A 24346-nucleotide genomic window follows, 5' to 3' on the forward strand; every position below is an offset into this window, starting at 1 on the left:
AGAAAGGGACAAATATGCATCTTCTCCTCAGGTAAGCCAGGCTAAGTGTTTTTAGCCCCAGTCTGAAACTCAAAAGCATTAGAAAAAATACTAACAATATATAAAGCTTTATCTTTGTAACAAAGTGGAACAAAATTTTTTAGAACTTTTGTTTTACCTAAATGAGTTGCAATAGTTGTTCCAATAATAAACTGAAGTGAGATTGCAATGCCATTAATAGTAACATCAAAATGCAAGTTAACCATCTCAATATATTTATCATTCACTTTCTGAGATCCAATACCTGTCTAACCACTGTCAAAATTCTTAACAACAGCAATATATAAATTACAACCTTAAAGTCAGCAATTGATTTAGCACCAGATGAACATTTCAAAATGGAAGTTCTCACTTTTCAGACTCTATGCCACCCATCAACAAGCAATGCAATTATTATGTTTTCCTTAATATATGAATATTTATCATTCCTGAAATACAACTCCAGTTGTGCAATCTCCCATATACCAATCCTTCAAAGGCCAAATACTAAATGCTTTCTGAAAATAATATATTTTCTAAGCTATGATACACAAACTGGTTTCAGAATTTAAAGGTTTTATAAACCTGTATCATAATTTTTACCCCTTCTATTTCAGTCTTCCAAATATAAAAGGGCTTTGTTTTATTAACAGATGATTTTTATCATTTCTCAATGGCATTTTGTTGCTCTGTACGCATGGATTGCAAATCCTCTGTGATACTGCTTCTATCCCTCCACCATTTAGAAAGTACACCAGTATATCCTGTTTACATCCAAAATGGATGACTTCATTCTTACCACAACTTTGCCCATGCACTTATTAAAGTAGCACAAGTGGATATATGAACAGGATTAAAGAAACCATTAGACTTAAAAGATATTATCTCATGGCTCCTTTAATGATGCTTCTATACCAGTTTTGCATGTGACAAATTTGAATGATTGATTTTGTATCTCAAATCAGCAAACAGTGGCATCTTTTACACAAAACCTTACAAAAGTAATGAAGCTTTTTTAAAATTTAATTTCTATTTTTGGACCCTCAGATGTCACTAGCAAAGCTACTATTCATTGTTCATCACAGATGCTCTGTGAGGCCAGTAGCAAGTTGCCTTCTTGAACCCTTGCAGTCTGTCTGACAAAGATGCTCCCACTGTGCTATTGTTAGGACTTGTAAAATAAAAGGAGGAATGGCATCATTTCCAAATTAGGATGGTGTGAAACTTTAAACATGTGTTGGTGTTCCCATGCACCTGTTGCTCTTGATGGTAGAAGAAATTGCAGTAATCTATTGGAGTAATGGCAGTTCATTTTGTTGATCATATACTTTGCAGGCACTGTGCACACGGAGTTAATGCTTAAGGTTATTGTTGGAGTACCAAGTCAAGCAAACTGCTTTGTCCTGGATAGTGTAGGGTCAACCTTCTCGGAGCTGAACTCACCTTTGTGCCTTTTAGATGATAAAAAAAAAGGTTTTGTAGTTTCAGAAAATCAGTCATACACTGCAGTATACCCACTTTTTGGTATGCTACATCCTGATCCCAACATGACCATCCGCACTCATCACTGAGCTAGAATTGATCCGCAGCTTGATATACTAAAAGTAGAGTGAAGGATACGCCAGGCCATGAGGTTACTTATTGTGGAGGTGCTCATTTCTGCTGCTGACACAGTGCCTCATAAGGGTGCCCACTTTTGAGCTGCCCTTAGCACTATTCCTTGTGTTCTGCAATTCAACCAATTTTCCACAATGATTTTTAAAAACAACTCAAAACTGCAAGTTTCAACTCTTGCTTGCAATCACTTATTAAGTCTTTAGTCTGTAAATCTAGCTAAATAATATCTATAAACATATCTGTCACTACCTCTCCAAAGGATGTTATTTGGTTTATTAGGCATGACCCACCATTTCTCCGATAAACTGAAAAATGCATGTTAACTTACAAAATACTCACGAAAGTTTACAATCCATTTTCATTACTAATAATGCCAAACATGATTATTATTTATATTATTCATTTAATGACAACCATTGAAAGACTGTATGTTTGGCAGCAAATGGTTTAAATATGCCTCTGCTCTTGCTTCTCGGCGAGATCACTGAAATCAAAATAGGATGACGAAAGGTCCAGCGTTATAAATAAATGAAAATGTTGTGTAACCTTACCTTTTCTACATTTGCAACTGAATAATCCAAATTATCCTCGCTCTCTCCTCTTTCACGATCCATTGTAACCGGTCTATGAAAGAAAAATATCACTATTGTTGCTCGCTCTCTCTCTTTCTTCAGTTTAGAAATAGCCCTGTAGAGATGGAGATGGAGGGGTTAGAGAAGGGGAGGGGCTGATGACAGTCAGGATGACCCTGTTCCAGCTCTCGCTTCCCTCCAACTCGGATAACAGCTCAAGCAGCCTCTCCAATCTCCTTTGTGTCCGCCTCCTCGTCCTCACAACCTCGATCACCCGTTCCCACTTTACGCTAAATTGAAAGAGAGCGACTCATCTTTCACCTTTAAAAACCTCACGCACACATTAACGATAATGATGGCGGTGCTCGGGAGACTCGGAGCTGCTCAGACGGCGTCGCTCCCGCTCCAGATTTCTTGCAGACACCGCAGGCCTCCAGTGACAGATCCGCGGGTCCTTGCCACTTCCAGGCGGCCGTGAAACCGCCGGCTTTAAATGACCCTTTAAACAAATCAATGAATGAAGCTCGTTTACTATATTCTGTAACAAGTTTTTATCACTTCTCATAACACAGCTATTAGTCGACCATATGAAACAGTGCAACGATATCAGATTTCAGTGTTACGTTTTGGGCGTTGCCACAGAAAGCGATTGGCCACCTAAGTGACGTAATCCTTCACTGGGCCTCCCAGCATTCTGGGTAATGTAGTTCAAAATTTGCCTCCTGGCGTGCTCAATGACGTAGTCTATTGGCCTCCCACTATGCTAGATGGAATACTGTAGTCAGCTCGCATCCCAGATGAGGGAATCAGCTGGAGTCCCAGTATTCTGGATAATGTGGTCTGTTAGCCTCATATGTTGTTTGATGTCGTCTCCTGACCTCTCCAAGGAGAGATAGAACCTCTGGTGAAGGAGCTTGTTATGTCCATCCTGAGGCAGTTCACTCACCTTTGGGCCCCACTCAGCTCTCACCTGTGGCTCCAAGTAGCTTTTTGCATATGACAGTGGCCCTATCCCAGTACACCGCTTCAAAAGGCACGCTAACTCCGGTGAGATAGGGACATGCCAGTCCCAACATGTGGTTAGTTCCGGTTGATAGGCGGATGAGATAAATGGTGAAAGCTAATGGCCAGGAAGATAATTCTGCAGCACTTTGTGGAGAGTGAAGAGCTTGGCAAAGCACAGAAGAAGCCACGACATCCAAGGAAGACCCCAGTTGTGACATCTGCTGGACCCAGACTTCTGAGGTCAAGAGTGCACTGTCCCACTGCAACAGCTTTTCCACTTTAAAAACTCTCCCGCACAGGTTTCACTGTCATCATTAGATAGAACTCACAACCAGCTTTGTCTCCTCCCTTTCTTCTGCATGGCCTCCCTCTATGCTCATAGAGCCATACAGCACAGAAATGTGCCTTCAGCCCACCAAACCCAGGCCATCCTTTTTACCCATCTACACTAACCCCATTTGCCACATTAGGAATATACCTTTCCCATCCTGGCCAGGTTAAGAATATGTCTAAATGCCTATTAAATGTAGTAATTGCACAGATCCTACCACCTCCTCTGGCAGTATGTTCCAAATGTCAACATCTGTGTAAAAAAAACGCCTCAGAATCCCTTTAAACCTCCTCCTCTCATTTTAAATTAATAAATATATTTTGATACTCCTACTACGGAGATAAAGCATGCCTCTCCATGGTATATACTTCCATTCGATTTCTCCTTGATCTCCTTTGTTCCAGAGAAAATAACACCCCCTCCCAATCCAATCTCTTCCCATAACAAAACTCCTTTAATCCAGAGCAACACACATAAAATGCTGGAGGAACTCAACAGGTCAGGCAGCATCTGTGAAAATGAATAAACAGTTGACATTTAAAACCAGTTACCCACATTAGGACTAATCCAGATGACAATTTGGTGAATCTCCTCTGCACTCTCACCGGTGCATTCACATCCTTCCTATAGTATGGCATCCAAAACTGCACACAAACTAGAAGATGTGGTCTACTGGTCCAATATTTTGGATGATGTTTGCTCTCTAGTTTTCTGGGTGAATAATTTATTATTAGTAATAAAGTCAATTTGATTTCTAGTGTTATCACATGGACTTTTCCAGGTCCACAAGCATCTTGGATGGTTTTTAAAGTAGGTATTCATAATGACCTAATTATTCATCTTGCACCATTCTACCCATTTCTGACCTCTTTCATTTCTTTCCCTAGTCCAAATTTTCCTATGGTATTTCCATCAGCATTGTCCTACTTTAGCATTTAGATCTCCATGACAATAACAATGTCTTGAGATTTGCATCCATTCTTTGCTTGTTCAAGCTCTTCATAGAATTTATCTATATCCTCATTTGTTCCATCTGTTGTTGGTGCATATACCTGTATAATTGCTAAATCAAATGGTTGTCCTCTGAATCTAACAAGGAGCACTCATTCTGATATTGCCCAAAGTCCTAAATCACTTTTTGCCATATTTTCATCCATAAGAATTCCTACTCCATTAGTATGGGATGTTCCACAAGAATAAATTAGTGTTTTATTTCTATTCTGAAATATTCCAGCACCTATCCAACAAACTTCGCAAATTCCCATGATGTTAATCTTTAGTCTTTCCATTTCATTTATCACATTGTCCAATCTTCCTGCTTGATATAGAGTTCTTACATTCCAAGTGGCAGTAATTTTCTTTTGTGTTACTTGAATTTTATGAGCAGTAGCTTGATGACAGTCGGGGATCCCCTGCTGACCAGAATCAACCCTACCAAACGATGCATCTTCAGAACTGTCTTGAAGATCCTCGACGCTGTTGTTGTGTGATACATTTTGTGAGTTTGACCATGGTTTTCTTAGCAAATAGATTCTAGGAAACCTAGTACCTAGCAATGGTGGTTTGCTATTGCCTTCCACTGGGCAAACTAAAGAAATCGTCATTTCTCTTCCCAAATGTTCATCCGCCTATACTGTAGCCATTGATATTTGAGGTCCTAGCTCATCCACCTTCTCTGTCATAAGTTCAGTTACTGAACCTGCCGGATCTGCCGTTGGCCTTCGCTCGTATCCTGAGCAGAAACCCTTGCAGGTGCTTCCGTTCCGGGTCAGAGCGACCCTGGGAGCAATGAATGACTAAGGGGTAACTCCACTTTCCCTAAAGCTCTGAAAGTCCCCAATCAGAGCCTCATCACCAGTTGCAGTTTAGAGTCATACCCAGGACAATAACAATTGAAGTAAGGAATAGAATTCAAAGTCAAGAAATAGAATCTATTGAAGATGATAGCAATCATGTAGAAATGAAGTTTAACTCTCTAAAGGATGCCTTGGTAGAATCAGCAAAGTCAGTGATTCCTAAAAAAGAAAAAAGCACAAGGAATAAATGGATGACAGATGAAATCAAAAATCTAATGGAAGAAGGGAGACAGAAAAAAGCAAATCCTATAGTCCTTAGATAAAAAAGTTAAAAGCTTATGTCAAAAAGCTAAAGAAGAATGGTTAAACCAGGAATGTGAGCAAATAGAAAGAATCCCTTTTACTGATCCAAAAAGGTTACATCAACAAATCAAGAATATCACTGGTAAAAAAGCTCCTCTGTTCTTCAGGTGGATGTTTGAAAGCAAAAGACGGTACCATTATCATAGAAAAAGATGAGATTATGAACAGATGGACTGAGTATATTCAGGAATTGTTTGAAGACGATCGGGGCAAAAAACCAGAAATTAAGAAAAACACTGAAGGTCCAAGTATTTTAAAATCTGAAGTTCGTAATGCAATAAATAAGGTGAAGAAAGGAAAGGCAGCAGGTCCCGATGAATTAATAATAGAACAAATTATCGCCCTTGGAGATTATGGAATTGAAAAACTTACTGATTTAATCAATGACATTTATGAGACTGGAATAATACCAGAAGAGATGAAAAAATCAGTATTTATCACTCTTCCTAAGAAAGCTGGAGCAATAGAATGTGAATTACATAGGACCATAAGTTTAATGAGTCATATCACCAAGATACTTCTAAGAGTTTTGATGACAAGAGCTAAAAGTAAGATACAAGCTGAAATAGGTAAAGAACAATGTGGTTTTGTGAAAGACAAAGGTACAAGAAATACAATATAGATGTTAAGGATACTATCAGAATGAGCTATTCAAGTGCAAAAAGATGTGTTTGTTTGTTTTATTGACTACACAAAAGCATTTGATAAAGTTGTCACGAACCCCGTTGATGGGAATAAAGAACCAGCAGAGATGGAAAACACTTTGGAGTCCAGTATTGCTATAAACTAATAATATTTATTAGTAACTACGCAATACGGCAATATAAATGTAGATAAATCAAACAGGTTAGCCGTGATTTTATATATGTAAGTAAGTATATCAGTAAGTGTGGAAATACATGTATGAAAAACCCAGCTTCTTTAATTCTAGGGGTAAAAAGATACAGTCTTACGATGATGAGTAAAGTTCAGTTAAGTTGTTCGTGGTATTGAGTTGAGTAGTGATGGAGAGAGAGAAGGAGAGATTTGAGTCTTCAGGTGAGCTGACGCCATCGATCTTCTTGTTGTCCTTCGAAATGCTTTAAAAGTCAACAACTGTGACTTTAACAAAGGGGACTGGTTTTCTGTGGTGGAGCTATCCCCCAGGCGAGGGTGGACACACGGATAACTCCCCACCGGTCCACCCTTTTTCCTTCCTTCCACTGCAAGAGCGATGGATCGATCCGCCTGATGGATCCTCCAAAACCCACATATTCTGTAGGCACAACAATGCTCATTCAGTGTCCAAACATGTGTCTGAGGTCTGTATCATCTGACCTCCTATTTTATCTTCTCGTGCTGAGCATCAACTGTCATTCAAATAATCCCTCCTTCCTCTCTCTGTGAAGAAATGTAAGCAGGCAAAAATCCTTGAAGAAAGTGTCAACAACCTGTTGAAAATCATAACATCGAGTGTCCATTAAATAACACCGCCTTCAGTCACCATAGCAACTTATGAGCTGCTCGGTGCTGTCTCCAACTCCAGCAGAAATCCAACAGTTAACCAGTACTTTCTCGTTCCTTAAAGTGACAGTCCCACAGTTAGTCTTCGTCTCTCTCTCTCTCTTTTCAAAACAAGATATTGGTGGTAAATAACTCTCTCTCTCTCTTTTCAAAACAACAGTTCATAGGGGTAATTCAGGATCCCCTCACAAAGTGAAGCACAATAAGTTATTTTAAATATTACAGAAAACCCTAGATCTAGATTCAGAAGACCTCCACCTAATCAGAAATCTGTACTAGGAACAAACTCACACTGTAAGAATAGATGGAGAAGTGAGTCAGTTTACGAAAATCAAGAGAGGCGTTAGACAAGGGTGTGTTTTCTCCTCTGATTTATTTAATGCATACAGTGAAACAATATTACAGAAAATAAGAGACATCTTGGGAATCCAAGTTGGCAGTGAAAACATCAATAATTTCAGATATGCAGATGACACTAAGTTAATTGCAAGTATGGAGGAAGAACTACAAAACTTAATTGATATAGTTGTTGAAGAAAGTGCAAAAATGGGTCTAACAGAATGTATGGTGATATCCAAAAAGAAGGAGAATCCTATCTGCAGGCTGAGAATAAACGGGGAAGACATAAAACAAGTACAAAACTTTGGCTACTTAGGAAGCTGGATGACATCAGATGGCAGGTGCGACATGGACATTAAAAGAAGAATAGGGATGGCAAAAGACACCTTTACGAGAATGAAGAGTATACTGACCAATACTAAACCAGGCATGACAACCCACCTCAGAGTACTGAAATGTTGTGTTTATCCAGTTATGTTATATGGCTCAGAATGTTGGACAATATCTAATAACATGAGGAAACGAATTGAAGCAGCAGAGATGTGGTTTTTGAGGAAGATGCAAAGAATATCATGGACGAAATGAATATCTAACAAGGATGTCATGAACAGAGCAAACACAGAAAGAGAAATAATGTATGAGATCATGAAAAGGCAACATAACTTCATTGGACGTGATTAGAAAAGGGGAGTTAGACTGCACAGTAATTATGGGAAAGATTGAAGGGAAGAAAGCAAGAGGAAGACAAGGACAAATGATGATGGAGACAGCAGCCAAAGAACTGGAAATGAATACCAATGAATTGATCCACTTGACCCAAAACAGGAGTGTGTGGGCCATGGCAGTCAAAGCTCAAACTTGGCACGGCACCTGATGATGATGATAATTTATTATACACTAAGCAGATGACAGTTAAATATTTTGTATAGCATGTGCCCTTTACATGTTTTCCTTTTGGATATTACCTGTAGCAAGTCATTCAATGCTTCACAAATTCAGTCATTCTGATTTAAATCCATATCTGTATACAATTGAAAGAAACCATGTATGGAAACATTTATTGTTCAGCATAAAGTCCAGAACCTCGAAGAATTGAATTGAATTGAATTGACTTTATTTCTTACATCCTTCACATGCATGAGGAGTAAAAATCTTTACGTTACATCTCTGCCTAAATGTGCAATCATAGTAATTATAATAATTTATAATAAATAGAACAGTCAATGTAACATAGAAATACACTCAAATCGGTATGAGTTAATCAGCCTGATGGCCTGGTGGAAGAAGCTGTCTTGGAGCCTGTTGGTCCTGGCTTTTATGCTGCGGTACCGTTTCCCAGATGGTAGCAGCTGGAATAAATTGTGGTTGGGGTGACTCGGTTCCGCAATGATCCTACACACCTGCCTTTGTAAATGTCCTGAATCATGGGAAGTTCATAACTACAGATGCGCTGGGCTGTCCGCACCACTCTCTGCAAAATCCTGCAATTAAGGGAGGTACAGTTCCCATACCAGGCAGTGATGCAGCCAGTCAGGATGCTCTCAATTGTGCCCCTGTAGAAAGTTCTTAGGATTTGAGGGCCCATACCAAACTTCCTCAACTGTCTGAGGTGAAAGAGGCGCTGTTGTGCCTTTTTCACCACACAGCTGGTGTGCATAGACTACATGAGGTCCTCAATGATGTGGATGCCAAGGAACTTAAAGCTGTTTACCCTCTCAACCCTGGATCCATTGATGTCAATAGGGGTTAGCCCACCTTCATTCCTCCCATAATTCACAACCAGCTTCTTTGTTTTTGCGACATTGTGGGAGAAGTTGTTTTCTTGACACCACTGTGTCAGAGAGATGACTTCTTAACTGTAGGCCACCTTGTTTTTGTTTGAGATTAGGCCAATCAATGTAGTGTCGTCCGCAAATTTATTTAGCAGATTAGAGCTGTGGGTGGCGACACAGTCATGGGTATACAGGGAGTAAAGGAGAGGACTTAGTACACAGCCCTGAGGGGCTACTGTGTTGAGGGAGCCCACTCTTACCACCTGCTGGCAATCTGACAGGAAGTCCAGGATCCAGCTGCACAAGGCAGGGTGAAGGCCGAGGTCTCTGAGCTTCCTTTCGAGCCTAGATGGAATTATAGTGTTGAATGCTGAACTGTAGTCGAAGAACAGCATTCTCACATAAGCATCCTTCTTCTCCAGATGTGTAAGGATGGTTATGTAGAGCAGTGGCTACTGCATTGTCTGTCAATCGGTTGTGTCGGTAGGTGAATTGTAGGGGGCCAGTTTGGGTAGTAGCATGCTCAAAGCATTTGCTTATTATTGAGGTGAATGTGACAGGACACCAGTCGTTCAGGCATGTTACCTTGGTCTTTTTTGGTACAGGGACAATGGTGGATAATTTGAAGTGGAGGATACTCTACACAGGGAGAGGGAGAGATTAAAGATGTCTGTAAGCACACCTGCAGTTGTACTGCGCACATCCTGAATACTTGCCCTGGGATGCCGTCCGGTCCCGCAGTCCTGCGACTGTCCACTCATTTGAAACATCTGCATACCTCAACCTCAGAGATGACCAAGTTGCAAGTTGTAACGGTGGCTTTCCTCGGAGGCTCAGAGTTAGCGACATCGAACCAAGCGTAAAAGCGATTGAGGTCATCTGGGAGAGAGGCTGCAATGTTGGCGGCACCACAACGTTTGGCTTTGAAGCCTGTAATAGTATGCAACCCTCACCACAAGTCACGCGTGCTATTCGTTGTGAATCTTGACTCAATCTTGTCCCTGTATTGTTTCGCAGCCTTGATAGTTTTGCACAAATCGTAGCTGTTTTCCTTGAGCTCCTGCTGATTGCCGGCAGCGTAAGCTCTGTTTCCCATGGTAATGCTGCTCACACGGAGCTATTGATCCAGGGTTTCTGCTTTGGGAACACCCTGACCGACTTCTGGGGGACAACATCTTCAATACACTTCCGGATGAAGCACGTGACTCCATCCGTGAACTTGGAGACATCCTCCCTCTTGAAAAGGCCCAACAGTGCCAGACCGGAACGTCATTACATTATCATAGCCCATGAGCTCAGACATTTTGATATTCTTTTGAATGGCACACAGGCAGCAAAACTTCATGGATTGTGCTTTACCCTGAATAACGTACTAATCTGGTGTCTCAGTGATATCCTTGTGGGATAAATAATCCTCTTGTGATCCTCCAGTTTACTGCAACATGGAAATACCATAACATGACCATCAATGCTTATACCCCAACAACGGAAGATTTAAAAGATACCCAGGGGAATTTATGTTACAACCTTCAAAAATACCTTTTCATGTCCCCAGAGAGACAGACAAATTCTCCCAGGCAACTCGAATGCCAGAGTCAGAAAAGACACCATATTCTGGCAAGCTGTGATCAGTAAGAAGGGAATCCAAAAAGTAAATGGCAATCTAATACTTCTGACAAAATATTTGAAGTGCTATCTTTTCATACCAAAACCGTTTTGCCAGCAAAGTCAAACCGACAACCTCACGCCAACAGCCCCTACCCAAGCACTGGATAAACTCTTAAGCCCAACTGCCCTGAAGTCCACAATAATTTCCACACGCAGAGGGGAGATGGCAAAGCTCAGCCCGCTTGTTTGTTATGTTATGAAGCAAAGGGTGAAATCATGATTTTGTTTGATTGCGCTCTTGCTTTGTTTTCATTTCCTTTCTTACCCATATCTAAAACATAGCACACCACATTCCCTTTGGTACTCAATATCTATGCCAAACATGATGCTGCATTGAATTGAATCTCTTCAGCCCGCACATGATCGATATCCATCCATTCCCAACATATTCATGTATCTATCTAATACTCCTTGAATGTCACTATCATATCTGCTTACACACTACGAGCAGCCTATTCCAGGCACTCTCCACTTGGCGCAAAAAAATTCTCTACTCTGCTTTCACATATATTTCTAGTGGATATTTTTGAGTTCTACCCATATAAACACAATCCCCTCTGAGTCCAGCTGTGATATTATCTCTGATTAATAGTGTACCTACCAACCTCACCCCCACTTTATCTCCCTATCTATCTTTTCTGAAACATCAAAGCCCTGGAACACTGAGCATCCAATCCTATTCCTCTTTCAATCAAGTCTCTGTTATGGCTGCAATAGCATAGTTCCACGTACTGATCCACGCTTCAGGTTCATCACCCTTGTGCATAATATTCCAAGCATTAAAATACACACACTTCATACAAACACACCTTGTTCCTTCTTGTTCTTACTGGTTATGATATCTCCTTACCCTCTCAAACCCACCGCTTTCTGATCTAGTGTTCTGCTTCCCATTCCCCTGCCAAAAGTTTAAACCCTCCCGAATAGCCATCTGACCAGGATATTGACTCCCCTCTAGTTAAGGTGCAAGCCATCTTGTACAGAACACCCGCCCCCAGAAAAGATTCCCATTATCCAAGGACATGAAACCCTGCCCCCTGCAACAGCTCCTCAGCCACTCATTCATCTGTTCTATCTTTCCATTCCAGCCCTGACTGGTTTATGGCACTGGGAGTAATCCAGAGAATACTACCTTCAAGGTTCGAACTCCCTATACTCACTGCCCAACACTTCTTCCCCCTTTCTCCCTATATCATTGGTGCCAATGTGCACCACAACACTTGGTTGCTCACCCTCTCCCTTGAGAGTGTTCTGCAGCTCTGAGACATCCTCGACCATAACACCTAAGTGTTTGCAGAATGGTAGAATGGTTACAGCATGGAAGGTGACCTTTTAACCTGTTGAGTGCATTCTTGTTCCATTTAGGAACAATCCAGCTAGTCCCACTACCCATGTTTCCTCTGAAGATCCTTTCCTGATGGGATTATTTACCAGCAGTTTGGGTGCCGCAGATCTCCACCATCTGAAAAATCAATTTATGGCTGAGCTTCTGACTTGCAAACCATCCAGGTTACAAATAGTTCGCAGGAATGAAACCCTGCTGTAACCTGGGATGATTTATATTCTAGAAAGGAGCTACAAGTATCTTCACATCACTCACACCACGACAGGCACTACTGACTAATGGATTGGCCACTGCCTATGCAAATCTATTATCTCTATAAATCTGGCTCCAAAACATGCAAGTCGACAAACACATTACCAGAAGAAGATCAAGCTCCCAACAAACAAACAGACAGCCTTTCCCAGACAATACCAAGACAACAGGAATCAGATACAGGAGTGGAACCTGGTGAGATCTTCCGCTGCCATAGCCCATCCACTTCAAGGCTGAAGTCCATGAGCTAATCTTCATCAGAAGATCAAGTTGGAGAGGGTCAACAACTTTAAATTCCTCAGTATTATTATTTTGCAGGACATGTCCTGGGCCCAGCACATAACTGCAATTACAAATAAAGCATGGCAGCACCTCTACTTTCTTAGGTGTTTGCAGAGCTTGGCGTGACATCTAAAACTTTGATGAACCTAAACCTGTGTAGTAGAGAGTATATTGACTGGCTTCATACAGCCTGATATGCAAACACCAATGCCCTTGAATGGAAAATCCTAACAAAAGGCAGTGGATACAGCACAGCCCATCACAGGTAGGTAAAGCCCTCCCCACCACTGAGTGCATCTACATGAAGCACTGTTGCAGGAAAGCAGCGTCCAACATCAGGGACTTCCACAGCCCAGGTCACGCTCTCTTCTCGCTGCTGCCATCAGGAAGATGGTACAGGAGCCTCAAGACTCACACTATCAGATTCTGGAACAGTTACAAAATCTCAACTATCATGCTCTTGAACTAAAGGGGGTAACTTCACTTGCCCCATAATTGAAATGTTTCCACAACCTATGGAATCACTTTCACGGAGTTATCATCGTTTTCTCGTGTTTGTCACTTTCATGGACTCTTCATCTCATGTTCTCAATATTTATTGCTTATTTATTTATTATTATTATTTATTTCCTTTTGTATTTGCAGTTTGTTGTCTTCTGCACTCTGGTTTAACACCCAAGTTGGGTAATCTTTCACGGATTATGTCTTGGTTATTATTTTATAGATTTATTAAATATGCCCATAAGAAAATGACAGATGATGACATTTATGTACTTAGACAATAAATTCATCTTGAACTTTGAACTCTCACAGTCAAAGTCACTCAGATCACATTTCTTGCCCATTCTAATGTTTGCTCTGAACAACAACTGATCCTCCTGACCGTGTCTGCATGCTTTTATACTTTGAGTTGCTGCCATGTGATTGGGTGATTAGATATTTGTATTAACGAGCAGGTGTGCATGCATACCTAATAAATGGCATCTGAGTATAGAACTATTTGTAGGCTGCCCTAAACTACCCCATAATTGACACTGGGTAAGAAACACTTGGCTTCTCAGCAAAGAAGAATCTGGACTAGTTTAATGAAAATTATGTAAATATTGTGGGAGCTAATCAACTGCAAATGTGAGGCATTTCTGGTTTGGAAACTCTAGCATTGTTCCAGAGTGAAGCAGTAGTAGTGAACAGTCGTCCAGCAAAACAGAAAAAAAAAACAGATTGTGAATAGAGAGCATAGAAGCCTCAGCAACTTGTTAACAGTGATGGTCCAGATATCAATGCCTCACTCCACTGAGGACTAACACTTGAATATACGCATCAAGGATAGTGAAGTAGTCAACATTTGCTGGAAGAACTTCGAAGATGTTCTTAACTGCAGCTCTATGCTTGATGGGAGCATCTTGGAGTTCATGTCACGGGAATTCATTTGAACTAGATTTGTCGGCACCACTGGCTAACAGGTTAAACCTGTTATACTCAGATGATACATCGTACATTATAGGCACCCGTTAGTCTCGTGAGACCATGGATTCGCACCTCGGAAGGTTTCCAGGGCGCAGGCCTGGGCAAGGTTGTATGTTGCCCATGCTGCAAGTCTCCCCTTTCCATGCCACCAATGTTGTCCAAGGGAAGGGCACTAGGGCTGATACAGCTTGGCACCAGTGTCGTCGCAGAGCAATGTGTGGTTAAGTGCCTTGCTCAAGGACACAACACGCTGCCTCAGCTGAGGCTTGAACTAGCGACCTTCAGATCACTAGACCAATTCCTTAACTACTTGGCCACGTATCAACACTACATACTACAACTGCATTCAATAATACTGATTGCCAGGCACATGGATTTTCAAAATGATGTGAAAGCAGCTAGAATCTTGGTTTAAGATCCATCTAAGACACAACCTTTGATAGTGCAGCACTCCTTCAAAACTACACTGGAATTTCCAGCCAGATTTTGTACTCAGTTTTCAGGAATGGCAACTGAACTTGACATAACCTTTTTGAGTAGAACTGTGGATAGTAACATTAATGCAATTTTTTTTGTTAATTGAAAGCTGCAAGGAACAGGAGTACTTTCAACTCCAAAATGTACATTAACTGTGCAATTTCCTCATCTAACCTGCCTTTCTCCTTAACTTATGCAGTACAACCCTGATTTCAGCAACTGGGCATTTCACAGGGCACAGCTACTTCCTCAGCTAGAAATGATTTGAAAAATTAGAAGCCATGAATACATTATTTGTTTTTCTAAAGGTTATATGCAATTCAGAAGGCAGGATTGATAGTCAAGATTCATCGAAGATTGCTCAATTTTATTAGCAAGTTGAAATACTGGAATCATGTGATGTTTAGAGAAGCCAGACAATGTACTTATACATTTTGCAAAAGTAGTGTTTTTTATTAATAGACAAATCTGTTTGTGAAGAGATGTGGATTTAGATCATTGATGAAGTTTCACATTGTTAAAAACAGTTCAACAGCCGTAGCTTGATAGTTGATCGTGCATTATCTTGTCAATAAAATGGAGTTTTTCAATGGAACAGAAAATATCTTGAAGTAATCCAAGCACTACAATTCTTTGTCTCTAATGTTTATTTGAAAATGTAATTAATTCAGAAAATTTTTACTTTGCATAAAAATTGCTTCATCTTATTGTGTTGCTGCAGACAGCTTGGTTATTCTGGTTCTCCTTGAACTGCAGAGATAAAACATTACATTGTGCTAAAGCAATCATTTAAATGATAAAAAATGTAAATTAAATTTTCAGTATTTCTAAAGTGTAAAATTAGCACTGTCTTACATCCTGGAATATTGACTTTGTTGTCAACCAAAACAACAGCTTGGATGGAGTCCATTTTCAAGTACAAATTCTCTGGATTTTTCTGTATTAGTTTGAAAAGTACAAATTATAAAATACAAAAAATTAGATCTTGGTTATGGTTACATAACTCAACAGTTTTATAAAGATGAATTTGTATTGTTAAAAAATATATGAACATCTAGACTGAATTTTTAGATTAGAATTGTTCCTTGGACAGTTTGAGTGGTATATAGTTCTGTCAGATCTAAAATATGATATCATATTTGAAACCCAACTCAAACTGACCATTTTGTTTTACTAGGTTTTCATGCACTGCAAATAGTTAAGAATATGCTAATCTGTCCAAGTTTCTGACCTCAGATTGACTTGTGTACTATGATCAGCACCACATTGCTGAATGTCTGGCTTTTGAATTGGTTCCATCTGGACCCAGACATACAAGTCATAAGGTTAGGTTCAGGTCTATTCAATTTAAAAAAATTGTATTAATATACTTGATGTTGCCAGAATGATATGATTCAGAATCAGAATCAGGTTTAATATCACTGGTATATGTTGTGAAATCTCTTGTTTTGCAACAGCAGCACATTACAATACCCAATAATAAAAACTAAAAATACTGTAAATTAAATAAGTAGTGCACAAAAGAGGGGGAAAGTGATGCAGAATTCATAGGTTCATTGTCCATTCAGAAATCTGATAGCAGGGGGGAAGCAGCATAAAATCAATCACATCAATTCAATAATGCCATTGAATTGAATTCCTCACATTTAATGGCATTACTATTACTGAAGTCATGACCATCAATATCATGGGTTACTACTGACCAGAAACAGAACTGGAGTAGGTCAGAGACTAAAAATGCAAGCGATCTTATCTCCTAATGCCTTGGAGCCTGTTCAGCATCTAAAGTACTCAAATCAGCAATGTGATGGAGTGCTCTTCACTTGCCTGATGAGTTCTGCTTCAATAACTCTGAAGCAGCTTCTTCACCACATAGGATACAACACCCAGCTTGATAAGCACCATATCCACAATCATTCACTCACTCCACCACTGACGCACAATGGCAGCAATTTGTACCACCTAAAGCATTCACTGCAGCAACCCACCAAGATTCATTAGACAGCACCTGCCAGACCACAAGGGCATCAAAAGCAGAAGAACACCACACCTGAAATTTGCCATCCAAGTTACACACCTGGGTTAAAACCCTGGAGCTCTCTAACAGCCTCTGGGGTATTCCCACTCCTCAAGGTGGCAGCTGGCCACCACCTTCTCAAGAGAAGCTAGGGACAGGGCTTTAATTGCTGGCTCAGCTCATGACGGTCACATCTCGTGAATGAATATGAAAAAAGAGACCAAGATGTTGAAATTGTTCTGTTTATGGTGATAGTTGGGTACAGAGAAAATACTGAATTCTCAGGTCAAGTTCAGAATTAATTTTGTACACAAGCAGGTCTATACGCTATCCTGTGCCCTATTTTTAAACTCATTATTCTCCACAAAACAATGTGTTTATTACTATGATTTCATCATTAAGTTAATGAGTTTGCCCACTGATTGAGCAGTGACTGTTACATATTACAAGTTATTTTGTTATCTGTTGTTATTCCTGATATCCAAGGCAGTCTCAGTTAAAGAAACATCGTCTCTAGACACTGTACCAGCTAGAAGTACTTCATGGCCATGCATTGTCTTCAGAGTCTTCACAATAGGCGTAAAACACATTAAACTGTACCGCAATCAATTTTATTCAAGAAACTGATTTTTAAATGTTGGTCCTCACCAACACCAAATGCCAGGGATCTATAGCTACATTTGGTGTTGAGTTTCACAGGATAACATGTGAAGAGGCTAAATATTTCACTGGTTCCTGGAATTTTGGGGTTATAATCACAAACCCAATCAAGTATGAAATTTGTATTGTCAGAAAAGTATGTACAGTAACTTTAGTAGATGGAATAAATGCTTCATTTTATACAGTGAAAATAGGTTAAATGAAAATAAAATTTCCACTAGATTTCTCTTGCCAATATAGTGTCTGCAGGTTGCATGTTTTCATAATTTGGCCTCTTCACTCACTAGTTTGTTCCAGTCCCAGTGTTCCCCAGACATAGTATTGCATTAGGCGTAGTAAAAAATTATATTCATGAGGTTTCCGCAATTTATCAGCTAGAGTTCAATTTACTGAAATTGATCTCCCACTTTCTTTTCAATATGGCTTCATTATCTAATCCATTCTTCACTGAGTAATTTTGGATTATATACATAGTTTGATTGGGTTTTCTTTCCATGGCCTGATTCCTGATATTTATGGGGAGGCAAGTTTAAAACTGTTTCTCCACAAAACAGAACAATTTCAACATTCTGGACTATACCTCTTCCTACCATGTTACTTGTAAAAATGTCACCCCCCTTCTCTGAGTTCCTCCACCTCCACCACATCTGCTCTCAGGGTGAGGCTTTTCATTCCAGAACTACTGGGATGTCCTCCACCATCAACGCTGCCTTCACCTGAATCTCTTTCTTTCACTGACATCTGCCTAAAGACTCTAGAGAGGCTGGTCCTGGCTCTCCTTCGAGGTCAGATCAGCCCTCAGTCCTCTGCAGCTTGCCTACCAGGAGCACATTGGAGTGGATGATGCTGTCATCTACGTGCTGAACAGAGCTAGATAAGCAGGGCAGCACTGTGAGGATCATGTTTTCTGATTTCTCAAGTGCCTTCAATATCATTCTGCTCTCAGCGCTGGGGGAAAAGCTCTGTTCAGCGCAGGTTGGCACTTCCATTGCATCCAGGATAACGGACTACCTGAGTGGCAGACCACAGTATGTGCTGCTTCGGAGCTGTGTGTCAGATATGGCTATAAGCAGCACTGGGGCCCTACAGGGAACAGTAATGGCTCCCTTCCTGTATATCTTGTTCTTTAGATACAACACTGAGTCATGTCATCTGCAGAAATTCTCTGACGGCTCAGCAATAGTTTCACCAATCACCTTCCCAGCTCTTTATTTGACCCCTTTCCCATCACCCAGTTTCACCTGTCACCCACCAGCTTGTACTTTTTCCTCCCCTCCCCCAACCTTACACTGACTTCTCCCTTCCCTTAAATATATGGGCAGAAAACACTGACTGTTTTCTCTTTTCCATAGATGCTGCCTGACCTGCTGAGTTCCTCTATCATTTTGTGTGTCAACATTGTAGTATTTTTTTAAGGTTAAGACTCGGGGCGCGGGGGAAACAATGATAAGGGATGTGCAGGTCCTAGTAAGTCCTTGACCTCTTTTTGTTCCATTTCCACTGCTCAAATTAACAGCCCAGTATGGAAGGAATGTGGTTGATGGTGGTCACAGGCTAAAACTAGGGACTCTTGTGGAAGATCTCAGGTAATTAGGAAGATTAAAGGTCAACAGTAGGGGCTTTTGGGGAAACCTTGAGGAAGGAGAGACAAAGATACTTGATCTGGAGCAAAACGTATGACAAAATGATTAAAGATCCTTTATCATATTGTCCCTCATAGAACTGAGTAAAACTGATATATATCTTCTCCTCATCAAATATCAGCTATTTAATAGTATTTCCACTGCAAGAACCTCATATCTATTGACAAGTTTAAGGATTGAGGTTCCATTGGAACTATCCTCTGGATCTCTCTACTTGTTTCTTCTGTGGTCATGCCATCGTGTCCTTGATCATTCACCAATTTAGAGATAGTTAAGCCAAGGGGGAGTCAACAAGATACACATTACAAATGAAATCTTGAAAACAGTTGCTATTTATAAAACAGCTTGTTCACTGGATGGTAGTAAATTTTTTATACATTTTAAAAAGTATAACTATAGATGGCAAAAATCATCTATTATTGTCATGTTAATGTAATAAAGTTGATTAAAGAATTACCATATATAATTCATACAGTGACTCTCCCATGGCTTTTCGTACATGTTCTTCCACAACTGGAAATGTATGAATCAGGTACTGAAAATGAAATGCAACAGTTTTTCATTATTTTGCAAACACAGTGAAATTATTTTTAAAACCATGTCATGGAAACTCCCTCTATCATGCGTCATTGGAGGATTGCACATTTGTAAATGCTTCTTTTTTTAAAAATTTATTTTCATTCACAAGTAACTTCACAACAAAATTTTTACATATATAACCTTTTCCATTTTTTATGTGAGTAAATTTATATTAATTTGTACATTCACAAGTGCACATTGAGATAATATAAAAAATAATTAGGCACTGAAATAGATGTTTACATGCAATTGTAATTCCACTCTGTTAAACTAAATAATGATAATAGTTGTTATAAAAATGTTAATAATAGTGGTTGAATACTGATTTCCATGTACTGTATCTCTTCTGGTCCATTTCTTTCTGGTCCAAAATTTCCCCAGATCTTTTCTTTACTTGTGTTAATTCCACATTTTCCAAAAAAAAAGAACAGTAAACATTCGAGCTAAGGGTACTTACGTTAACACTATTACTATGTTGGTGAGACAAACAGTATAAACCATTAGGAGAGTCATCTATAGTCTGCTCGCTCTGGGGTTATAAATTCAATCTATTTATTCCAAATTTGATAAAAATTTTTCCTTTTGAGTTCTCAGAGAGTAGGTCATCTTTTCCATTTTAAATATATCCAAAATGATTTCATGCCAATCTTCTAATGTAGGTAATGTTGGATTTAACCACTTTCTGGTGATTGATTTCTTACTTGCCGCTAAAAGGGCCTGCAGCAGCTTTATATCTTTCTTCTGTTCCAAAAACAATACATGCCCCAAATAGAGAGTCTCCAAGTTCAGAGGTATCTGAGTCTTAAATACCTTAACTAATGTTCTGTGAATACCTTCCCAATATAAACTTAATTTAGGGCAATCCCAAAAAATATGGAAATGATTTGTCTCCTTGGAGCCACATCTTCTCCAACACGCTACGTTTGTGTCTTTATATTTTTCCTGGTATGGGGTCTTGAAGTAACTTATAATATTTTTCCAATAATGTTCTCTCCAAATCAAAGAGTTAGTTGCAGACCACTGAAAGCTGCATATTTTCCCCCAAGCCTCCTCTGAAAGTACCAACCCTGCTTCTTTCTCCCATTTCTCTTTCACTTTTGGCATGAGAGAGGGCATTATATAATCGAGAAATTGATTTACTTGGTATTGAACTGTAAGCCGAATTCAGAATGTTGGAAAATTCTCATTCTACTGTCGATAAGTCTGTATATCCACAACTCTGGTTAACATGATGTCGTACTTGAAGCTACCTAAAAAAGTCATTGTATTCTAGGCCATGTTTGTCCTGCAGGGATCGAAAACTTTGAAATACACTTTTATGTGTGAATGAGAGGTAGGTTGTAAGACCTTTCTTTATCCACAGTTCAAATCTTTTATCTCCTCTGCTGGGAAGAAATTCGGTATCATAAACACACCATCTGAAAAGTTTTAACATGTTATTGATTCCACATGAATTAGCCACCTTCTGCCATACTTTTAATGTGAGATTTATCCAGCTGTTTTTAATCTTTTCCAATTGGGCCATCAATCCTTTGTCAGCTATTGAGGCCTGTAGAGGAAAATTGTCAACCAATCCAAATTCTATTTCCTTCCATCTAGCCTTATATTCCCTATTACACCAATATAACAGAGGGGTTATCTGTGAAGCATAAAAATAATTTCTTAAACAAGGAAGTGCCATACCTCCTCTTTCCTTTCCTAACTGTAAGGTGTTAAATCGGATTCTAGGTTTCTTTCCTTGCCAGATAAAGCGGGAAATCCATTTATCCCATTCCCTGAATTGATTATCATCTACCTTCACAGGTAAAGTCTGGAAAAGGTAAAGTAACCGAGAGAGAATATTCATTTTTATGGTATTAATCCTTGAATTTAAACTTAAAAAAGGGATAAGATTCCACCTATGTATATCTGCTTTTATCTCTGAAATTAATGGCCCATAATTTACCTGTGACAATGTTGAAAGATCTTTTGGCAGAGTTATTCCTAAATATTTTAATGATTTAGCTTCCCACTTAAGATCATATGTATCCTGCGGTTTTTTAGATGCTGTATAATTTAAGGACAAAATCTGCATTTTCTTTACATTAATTTTATAACCTGATATTTTCCCGAACTCATCCAATAGTGTAAACAACCCTATAAATGATTTTTCTGGTTGATTCAAATAGACTAAAACGTCATCTGTGAATAGCGCCACCTTCTGTTCAATCCCTGCCACCTTGATACCTTTTACAATTTCGCTTTCTTATTAGTTGGGCAAGAGGTTCAATATACAGTGCAAAAAGGAGAGGAAAAATTGGGCATCCCCGTCTAGTTCCTCGCTCTAAAATAAAAGAGTCAGAAAGGTCCCCATTTATCTTAATTCCAGCTGTAGGGCTGTCATATAAAATTTGGGTTACGTTAATAAACTTTTCTTGAAAGCCAAATCTTCCTAACAGTCTGTGTAGGAATACCCAACTAACTGAATCAAAAGCTTTCTCAGCCTCTAATCCCACTACCATTGTCTCTATTCCATTCTTAATAAGCTGTTCTAATATGTGTAAAGTTCTCCTTATGTTGTCCTGAGTTTATCTTTGCTGAATGAATCCAGTCTGGTCTAACTGGATGAGCCAGGTAGAAGCTTTTCCAGTCTATGAGCTAATATAGATGTAAATAATTTGTAGTCCAAATTAAGGACACTGACTGGCCGGTAATTACCACATTCTAGTTTATCTTTGCCCTCTTTAGGAATACCTAAAATAATCGCCTCTCTCCAGGAAGGTGGAATTTCTCCTCTCTGTAAGATCCAATTAAAGGTGTTAAGTAATAATGGAACTAACTGTGACCTCAGTGATTTGTACCACTTTGAGGTAAACCCATCAGAGACTGGAGTAAATGCTTCTTTTCAAAATAAAACTTGTCATAGAAATGAATTTCAGTTTGCTGTGTTCTTAAGAGCATTCACTTTGCTGTAATTGTTTTTCCTGTGGTTTTTTTTTAATGACTTCACAAATTAATTGCACCAGAAATTCCTTAGGCATTTTAAAGTTAGGACGAACTGTGCAACTGAGAGGGACAAGGAATAAAATTGATAAAAATTCAGAACATCCTTCAATCAACTAATCTTCCATTTGGAATTCCAATTTGTCTTTTTCTTACTCTTTATTGAAGACCACATAAGAAATATCAGTCGGCTATTCAGACTCTTGTATTTGCTCTGAAAGTCAATAAGATCGTGGCTCATATTTTACTTCAGTACTTTTTTTTAAAGTATAACCACATATTGAAACTGGAGAGGGTTCAAAGGAGGTTCACAAAAATGTTTCTAGGATTGAATAGCTTGTCATATGAAGAGCGTTTGATGGCTCTAGGCCTTGAATTCAGAAGAATGAGGGGTGGGGTCTCATTGAAACCTATCGAATGGTAAAAGACCTTGATAAAATAGATGTGGAGAGGATGTTTCCTATGGTGGAAGAGTCCAAGACCAGAGGACATAGCCTCAAAATAGAGGGCACCCTTTTAGAACGGTCTCTATAGTTACAGGCCAGTTACTTTACCAAATGCGTCTTTAAATTATTTTTTTTAAAAAACAGGGAATAGTAAATCTGTGGAATTCTTTGCCACAGGCAGCTGTAGAGGCCTAATCTTTAAGCAAGAGATTGATAGGTTCTTGATTGGTCAGGGCATGAAGGTATACAGGGAGAAACAGAAGTTTGGGGCTGAGGGCAAAAGTGGATCAGCTATGATGAAATGGCAGAGCAGACTTGATGGGCCAAATGGCCTTATTCTGCTCCTATCTCTTCTGATTTTATGGTCTTATATTCATTGATTCTCCAAACATCTGAACATCCATCAATCACTATTAACTAAACTCAACAACCAAGCTCTTGGGCACTCTCATGTCAAGAATACTGAAAATTCACAATCGTCCGAATAAAGAAATTTCTCCTCACCTTTGTCCTAAATAGCCAAACCTTTATTTGGATAATTTATATTACTAATTTTAGAGAACTCATCCAGTGTAAACTTTACCCGTCCTTGTACCCTGTCAAACATTGTAAAAACGTTTCACTTCTCAAAGATAACATTTTCTTACTGGTACAAAATTCAGGGAGCAAGGCTGAGTCTGATCAATCTCTTTTCAAAGAACAAACATCACATCATAGGAATTAAGCTGGTTAACCTTAGTTGCACTTTTCCTGTCGTAAGTACATTGTTTCCTAGACGTGGACATTAAATCAATACACAATTTTAAAATGCAGTCTCACCAGGGCACTATGCAATTGCAGTAGGATGTATTTACTTTAATATTCAGATTTTGTTTTTGCAATAAAACCCCAAATTGCTTGCCATACCTGTGATTTGTGCATAATAACACCCAGATCCCTCTAAACACCAATACTTTTCAGTCTCTCAACATTTAAAACCATTCTGCCTAACTACTTTCCTGCTGAAGTGGATGAACTTGCATTTTTCCACATTATATTTTATCTGTAAACTCCTTGTCCATTCACTTTGCCTGCCTATATCCCCTTGAATCCAAAGAAAATTAATAAATCTATATTTTAGTAGTCTATTGCCAGAAGACTACTACTGCCAGAGAATGCTTAAATATTGTAAAAAATTTTATAAGGAGAAACTGAGTCCATCTATATAGTTAC

General features: G+C 39.3%; 2 protein-coding genes across 5 annotated transcripts in view; both read right to left on the reverse strand.

Moving 5' to 3' along the window:
• The window catches only part of ipo13b (importin 13b), a 144355-nt gene extending 141698 nt beyond the window's left edge, over nucleotides 1-2657 (reverse strand). Inside the window, exons 1-2 of one of the 2 annotated variants that reach the window (XM_072273724.1) lie at nucleotides 2529-2657; nucleotides 2187-2259 (exon numbers count right to left, since the gene is read on the reverse strand). In XM_072273724.1, coding sequence (XP_072129825.1) covers nucleotides 2187-2249 — 63 coding nt within the window. In that variant the 5' untranslated portion in view covers nucleotides 2250-2259; nucleotides 2529-2657. Of the gene's footprint in view, nucleotides 1-2186 lie in introns of both variants that reach the window. The other variant, XM_072273723.1, reaches the window with a different exon arrangement.
• Nucleotides 2658-15172: 12515 nt separating this feature from the next.
• LOC140205885 (armadillo-like helical domain containing protein 1) overlaps nucleotides 15173-24346 on the reverse strand; it is a 38890-nt gene continuing 29716 nt past the window's right edge. For all 3 annotated transcript variants that reach the window (XM_072273725.1, XM_072273726.1, XM_072273727.1), the window contains 3 exons: nucleotides 19585-19662; nucleotides 15663-15744; nucleotides 15173-15557 (listed from right to left, as the gene is read on the reverse strand). In XM_072273725.1, the coding sequence (XP_072129826.1) occupies nucleotides 15538-15557; nucleotides 15663-15744; nucleotides 19585-19662 (180 nt within the window). In that variant the 3' untranslated portion in view covers nucleotides 15173-15537. The remainder of the gene's footprint in view (nucleotides 15558-15662; nucleotides 15745-19584; nucleotides 19663-24346) is intronic.

This window comes from Mobula birostris, chromosome 12, assembly GCF_030028105.1.
Source record: "Mobula birostris isolate sMobBir1 chromosome 12, sMobBir1.hap1, whole genome shotgun sequence".
Classification (NCBI taxonomy): Eukaryota; Metazoa; Chordata; class Chondrichthyes; order Myliobatiformes; family Myliobatidae; genus Mobula; species Mobula birostris.